General features: G+C 45.3%; 1 protein-coding gene across 1 annotated transcript; it reads right to left on the reverse strand.

Moving 5' to 3' along the window:
• Nucleotides 1-495: 495 nt before the first annotated feature.
• On the reverse strand, nucleotides 496-6,610 carry SERTAD4 (SERTA domain containing 4). Its single transcript, XM_057384122.1, has 2 exons — nucleotides 6,366-6,610; nucleotides 496-3,434 (listed from the first exon to the last, which is right to left on the reverse strand). The coding sequence occupies exons 1-2, from the start codon at nucleotides 6,585-6,587 to the stop codon at nucleotides 2,673-2,675; spliced, it is 984 nt and encodes a 327-aa protein (XP_057240105.1). The 5' UTR covers nucleotides 6,588-6,610; the 3' UTR covers nucleotides 496-2,672.
• Nucleotides 6,611-6,917: the final 307 nt, after the last annotated feature.

Here is a 6,917-nt window from a genome sequence, read left to right on the forward strand (position 1 = left end):
TTCAGCCCCTGATGACAAAAAGGCTGTCCAGAGCCGTAACAGGTTAATTTCCAGATGTCCCAGGAAATAAAGAAACCATTACAGAGGCCAGAGTAGACAAAGTTCCGCTGATCCATCACTTCCAGCTTGTGCCAGTTCAGCTGAGAAGCCTCTGCCATAGGTTATGTGTGTGGGCTTGTTCTGGGAGACCAAGAAGCCCTTTAGGGTCAAAAAKCTTTCAGCCCCCCCAAAAGTGTTAGCTTATCTGTGGTTTGGGCAGCGTTTGGCCAGGTGTTTTCCTTGGCTGTACGTGCAAGTCTGCAGAGAATCTGTGCTTCTCAAGGCACCTTCAGAATGTCCTAAAGGCTCCTGAAACTCTGGCAAGGCTCAGCTCCATCACAGACCCGGCCTGAGGTGCACAGGCAAAAAGGGACCTGTTTGATTAAATGGCGTTTTCTTGGTGAGGGAGGGAAAAGTGGGGGAAAGGACCCAGTAGCCATCGGAGATGTAAAATTAAAATGAATTTTCGTCATTTTAATAAATATATATCAAGGAAATTTCACTTTACTACAACAACACATTAGTATACAAGCATCTAATATTTAAGCTTAAAACATCGAGCGTTTATCAAATATTGGAAAAGAGCAGACATTACTAGACTATCTGGATATAACACAAGAAAAATCGGGTTTTTTAAAAAATTGGTCCTTGTGGACAAACGTCTAAATGATGATCCTACTCATACACTGTATGAATGAGATCTATATTTAATATTATTATTATTATTAATAAAAAAGATTCTGTCTTGGAGAAATCAGGTGGGACTTGTACTTTCTTTATTTGTCATTTTTCACAACGATAACCCTTACAAACTTATCAGTTTAAACTCACCTGACTTGGTAAAGATTATCACTGATTTATATCCTGCTGTGTTTGTGGTCACCTTGGCCTGGAGGTGGGTTTTCCTGTGACCACTGGGCTTTCTGAGAAAGACCATGCAGTTTGCAAATGCATTTTGCTACCCAAAATAACCATGGCCCGGGAGGAGTCCAGCTGAAGCCATGCAATCCAAAGCAGGAGGTCTGAGACCCAGAGCCCTGTGTGACTCCAGTGCCAATTCCGGCTSTGTGTCCCCCTGGGGACCCTCATACACCGAGCTGGCTGCTCCCCCAGCACGGAGGTGATTGTCACCCTTTGGCAAGAAGCAAGAGATGCCATTTGAGTGCAAGGTGCTGTGGGAACAGGCAGCGATTTATGAGCCAGCTGTGGCCTGGATGTGGCTATTTTGCTGAGCATATCCTGCCAGTTGTTGTGGGACTGTGGGAACTAATTAATTTGGTGGACTCACTCTCGGTCCAACCCCAGCTGATGTCTTCTGGGCGTTTTACACAGCACACTTTTGAGATCCATCTGCCTAGGGATGACTAAATGTTGTCCTCAGCCACTGAAATCTCAGCTCATTTCTCCAAAATGTTCTTTCTTAAAATTAAACCCCTTACATTCATTCAGATAAAAGTGTGTTTATCGACACATTTTTAATTAACATTGTGCTTTTTGCCTGCTTGTCTTTTTTTAAATCAACGGCAAAAGTCATAGAAAACTCCCGCATGCTTTTGCAATCTAAAAGAGAGAAATCATATGAAACAGAATAAAGTATAAAACATGCCACTGGTTCATGAACTTCATTATACGAAGAAGAAAAAAAAAGAGCCCCAGCAACAGACAGTTGCCATAGAAACACTCAAGCATCGAATGCTTGTTTACAAGAGACATCTCTCTATTGTTTCTTAAATCCCTTCCTAAGGATGGCAAATCAAAAAGCAATTGAGCATCAAAAAGGAAGAACAGAGATGTTTGAATAGGAAGTTGAACTCAGTACTTCAAAGGTTAAAGGTTTCTAATAATATTGATCCACCCTGTGGGTTTCTTTTTTAATCTCTGTTTAGGTTAAATCCCTGCTGTATCAGATTCATACTTAATTTTCACGCTGGCAAAAATTAAGACAAAAAGTAAGGCACCAAAAAAAAACCTGCCCTGTATGACAACAAGCCTCATTAGTTATTACAGCCGAGGTGAAAACATGCAGGCACTTGAGCTGCATGTTTGATTCCGATTAAGATTCCATAAACAGGTTATTTCTTTATGCTATGTCCTATTTTGTCAGCTGAACAAGACGCTGAATACAGGAATTCAAGAGTATCAGTACAAAACATAAGGATGGTTTATTCCCAATCCATGAAGACAGTCCTTTGTCAGAACGAATACTGAGTTACAAGGAGCACATCATCCTTGCTGGTAGCATCAATTTGTTTACCAGACTTCTAATTCCTTGGTAAACATAATGGAGGTTCTTCTTAATTAATGGCAGACTTCTYGGGGGCGGGGATATGCAAAACAATATGTTTTCCCCATCTGGGCTGATTGGCATTTTCAGCTCCACCATAGCTGCACAGACTACAGTGCTCGGCAGCAACGCAACGGTGTTCTTTCCGAAGTCTCCACGTTTATAAATAGCCGCTGGTGCGGATGGCAGAGACACTCTATGCAATCTGCTCCCCAGTCTTTCAGGGCTACGCGTCATGTTTGTGGCATGATTGTACCATTCGTAGAAAACTATAAAAAATCCGTTCAAAATAAAAATCTGATAGAGAAAGGACATGCTGTGCATGCTTCAATAGAGCAAGAAAGATGCCTCATATCTTACTTCCTTTGTTGCAGCAGATTTTATTACTYGGTAAAGATTCCTTTTTCCTTAAGGATTTTTTCCAAGATTCGCTTACGTTGCTCTTGTCATTACATCCAGTCTCAAAATAGTCATAAAATTTGCCTTTACACTCGAGAGCATGGGTGCTTCTTACAGCTTCACAGTTTAAGGCGATACCCTCTCGCTCAGGTTCATTACCTCCTTTCTCGTCACTAAATTTTGCTTTTTCCTGGTTACTGTGAGACCTGCCATTAGTGATGAATATTTCATTAGCAGGTATCTGGTCATCACTTCTGTAAGAAGGTGCACTGCCAACTTCATAATCCACCTGCTGGGAACAGCTTGGCAAAGAAATGGGAGGGGAGGAGGAGGARGAAGAGGAGGAGGAGGAGGAGGAAGAGGAATTACTTTCTGTACTGGCATTAACAGAGTAGGGCAGATTTAAATAGTGGCTGCCACACTCTTGATAGAAGCAGCACATGTGGAGCTTCTCATACTCCTCCTTGGCCATCCGAAGGCGCTTTCTGTAGGGACAGTCCTGAGGCACAAACCACTCTTGCGGGGAGGTGCCCCCGAAGGAGCAGGCAGAGAAGCACCAGTTGTTCTGCATGATGATCTCCCCGTGGATTCTCTTCATCAGATTGTTGATGAGGACGGATCGGCGCAGGTAGACTTCGGGGTCATCGATGAATTTCAGCTTTTCCAAAGACATGTAGAGAATATGGGCCCGCTCCTCAAACACAGAGATTGTCTGAAAATGAAAAAACACAAGACATGAAGCTGAAGGCAACCAGTTTTGTTCTGGACAAGGGGAAAGGAAACAAAGCAAAGCATTCCCTCTGTGTCACTACTTTTCTGTTCTTTTTCTGAAGCATTTAAAACTGGCTTTTCATTTTGCACACCCATGTASCTGGGGGCCTGCTTTTTCTTGGTCACAGCATCCCCCCTTGTTTGGGAGGTAAGTATCTGGGAGCGTAAGTATTTGGGAGCGTTACACCACAGAGGCGCTTGCAGGGCATAAATCCAGGSTGGGAGCGGAAAATCCAAATGCACACATCTGGCTCTTTAATTACATTTGGGATTAGAACACAAAATTGTGGTGCAGTTTTGCTCCAGTGATGGCTAGGGGGGCTTTTTGTTGCAAATGGACCCAATTCCATCATCCCCTGCGGAGCTGCTACAAAGCTCTGAAGCCAAGCAAGGGTCCTTCCCGCAGCGCCAAGGTCTGCAAGAGGCAGCCAGCAGCCATCACCTCACACAGCAAGTGCTGGAGCATTTCATCTGCTGCCAGTGGAAGAGGCCCTCCAGCRAGGAGGTCTCCATTTGCCAGGATCTTACACTGCTCTTGTGCACAGTGGTGCACGCAGGGAGGGAGGCAGGGAGAAATCCATCTCAAAGCATCCCAGCATCTGGAGAGCAGCTGTTGGCCCACGYACTGCACCCTGTGCTCCGCAGGACYGGTGGGAATGCAGATAGGCAGGGACAAGGTCAGGAAACCAMGAGAGGATAGGGATTTGCAGAAACCCTGGCTCAGAGCCCACAGATTTGTTCTCCCTTCCATGGTCCTTCCAGGACTCCCTTTCTCAGCCCTGGCAGCACGAGCAGGTTACTGCCCCCAGGAGGCCCCGGATTCTGCGCTGCAATCACTACCCTGGGAATCAAAATAGGAGAGGGGGCAACACATGCTACTGGAAGCACTATTAACTAATTTTCATTTTTAGTAAGAATTTGGTTTGCGTAGGAGGAGAGCAGCACAGCACAAAGAGAGACTGCTCTAAATCCCCCCATCTGTGGCTTGATCATTCTTCCCTTTCCCACATGGTTACAGCATTTTTGCAGAGTGGAAGTCGTAGCTAGGAGGACTGAAAGAGCTTAAAGCACAGCTGCTTTTCACATCCATTCAGCTCTGCTCAGCCCTCTAGCTCTTTCCACAGCCTGGTCATGTCTGCGAGGCTTAGAAGCGGCAGAGTGCCTCATAAAAACAAAAATTGGCCATAATTTCATACGAGTTCACAGCTGAAGCTCTTTGTTAGAGAGAGTAATTTTCTATAATAAATGACTCATTTTAAATTATATTAAGCCTATAGGTTCATTTGAGTCCTTTATACCTGCTGCAGCAACAGTCAGTGAAGCCATAAAAACCTGGAGCAAACCAGTAAGCCTTGAACTGGGATTCTCATGGAGTTATGTCCTGGAGGGACACCAGTAGGAACAAGTTGTCAAAGGCTTTCTTCTACATGTTTGCCAGCAGCCCTCCRGAGAGAGGCTCCAGGCCCTACCATCACACCCCCGTAGGAACAGTTATCTCAGAACATAACTCTTTGGGCAGCAGAGGTATAAACATGTAAGAAATTCAAGGAAACCCGGTGGGCATCCTCCCTCTGCCAGACCTCAGTACTGCAAAGTAGAAAATGTATTTGGGCCAAACAAAAGAAATTGGTGACCCAGAGTTTCTGACATGATACATCTCCATCATGAGCAGCACAAAACGGTGGCTGGGTCTAACTTGCCAAAACCTCTGCAGCTGCTTTTTATTGCTGCTAGAAAAGGCTAAGTAGCTGTTCCTCCTCCCCCTCTTTGCAAGGAAATTAATCACTGATACAAAAATCCAACAATCTGGTAAAAAAAAAAAATCTGGCCGAAAACTGGGAGAGTGATGTGCAATGTGTGAGACACGCTTACTAAACAGAGCACATTTTTCAACACCCTTGGTGCTGTTTATACACTGCTCTGGCAGCAGACCGGATACCTTCTGAAATTAACAGCGGGACAGTTTTTCACCTTCCTGGTCCAGGTACTTATTTCCAGACAACTCTATTTGTAGCCAAAAATTCCTTCAGCTATGCTAAGGTCCTTGGGAATTGAGCTCCGCATTACTGCTTGCTTCTCCTCTGCAGAAATCCATCCTCCATTGCCAAGAGAGCATGGGTAGCCCTGGACCTCCATGGGCCAGGTACAATTTAACAAGGTAAGGATAGTGTCTCAAGGCATGAGGCATCCTCACCCTAAGCAATCAGTTCCATAAAGGACTGAGCCTGTCATGAAGAGGAGCATAAAATCTCTCCAAAAAAGTCGGATTTCCATTTATGTATTCACTGGCCTGGGAAATGCTTGCTCTAATCTCTCCCATGAAAACTTTTATAAAAAAAAAAAATTCTTTTATTTACTAATCTGTTCTTTGGGAGTTATTGGCTTTTTAATAAACAAAATTAAATACTGAAGGAATYTGTACTTGCTTTCCAAGTCATTCTCGATTTTTAGAGGATCTGTAATCCATGTGGGGTATATGGAAACTCTTACTATTTTCTCCCCTGGAAAAGTAGTTTCATATGAGTGGGAAATCTTTTACTTATGTTCTTCCTTTCTGTTGTTCAAATGCTCTTACAGAGCTGTTTCTGTAGACATGACATAAACTAGCTAAGAACAAAATAATCTGAAAAAAAAGTTATTCTCAGCATTTCCATTTACAGTTATTATAAATGCAGAAACGCCTTTGCTTCTTTTGCAATTGATGACAATACAACAATAAATGTGAAGAAGTGACAACTGTTTGTTTCTGAGCAAACAGCTGGATCATTCTCCTAATTTCAGCAGGCTATTTCAGCCTTCTGGAAATGGGTCAATCGAGTGTTACTAAGCATCTGAAACTCGGAGTAAAAATAATGACTATTAGAAAACATACTTTATGTGTACAGCTGCTGAGTGGCGGATGAAAATCCTCTTCTTCCACATATTTCCTTTTAAAGTATGTGATCTTGGATGTCGTTGCAGGATTTGAAATTCCCCTGTAATGCGATCCTGTGGGTAATAAATCAGATATGACAAATGACATGCGGTTTGCCGGAGGTTCTCCAAACAAAATACTTTTCATTTCCCTTCGCGCTACAGGAGAACTCGGCCGCATATTTTCGCATCTCTTGGCGGCGATCAGCAATAAGCCCTCCCCAGACTAGCGCACGGCCAGGGGCCGGTGTGAGCGGGGAGCCGGGGCCGCCGCAGGGCGCTCGGTGCCGGACAACTTTCTCCCTCCGCCGCTCCGCCGGTGCCGATCCCGACAGCGCCCGGCGGCCCCGGCGCACCTGCGGCCCCGCTCGCCCCCGGAGACCCCCGCCCTCCGCCCGCCTCGCTCGGCGGACAGTCCCCGCGGCGGCCGCCCGGTGCCCCGCGGCAGAGCGGAGCGGAGCGGAGCGGTGCCTACCTGCGGCGGGGGGCCCGGGGGCCGGCGGGGCCGGGG

The sequence above is a fragment of the Malurus melanocephalus genome, unplaced genomic scaffold, assembly GCF_030028575.1.
Source record: "Malurus melanocephalus ecotype Western Australia unplaced genomic scaffold, MMel_1.1 scaffold_687, whole genome shotgun sequence".
Lineage (NCBI taxonomy): Eukaryota > Metazoa > Chordata > Aves > Passeriformes > Maluridae > Malurus > Malurus melanocephalus.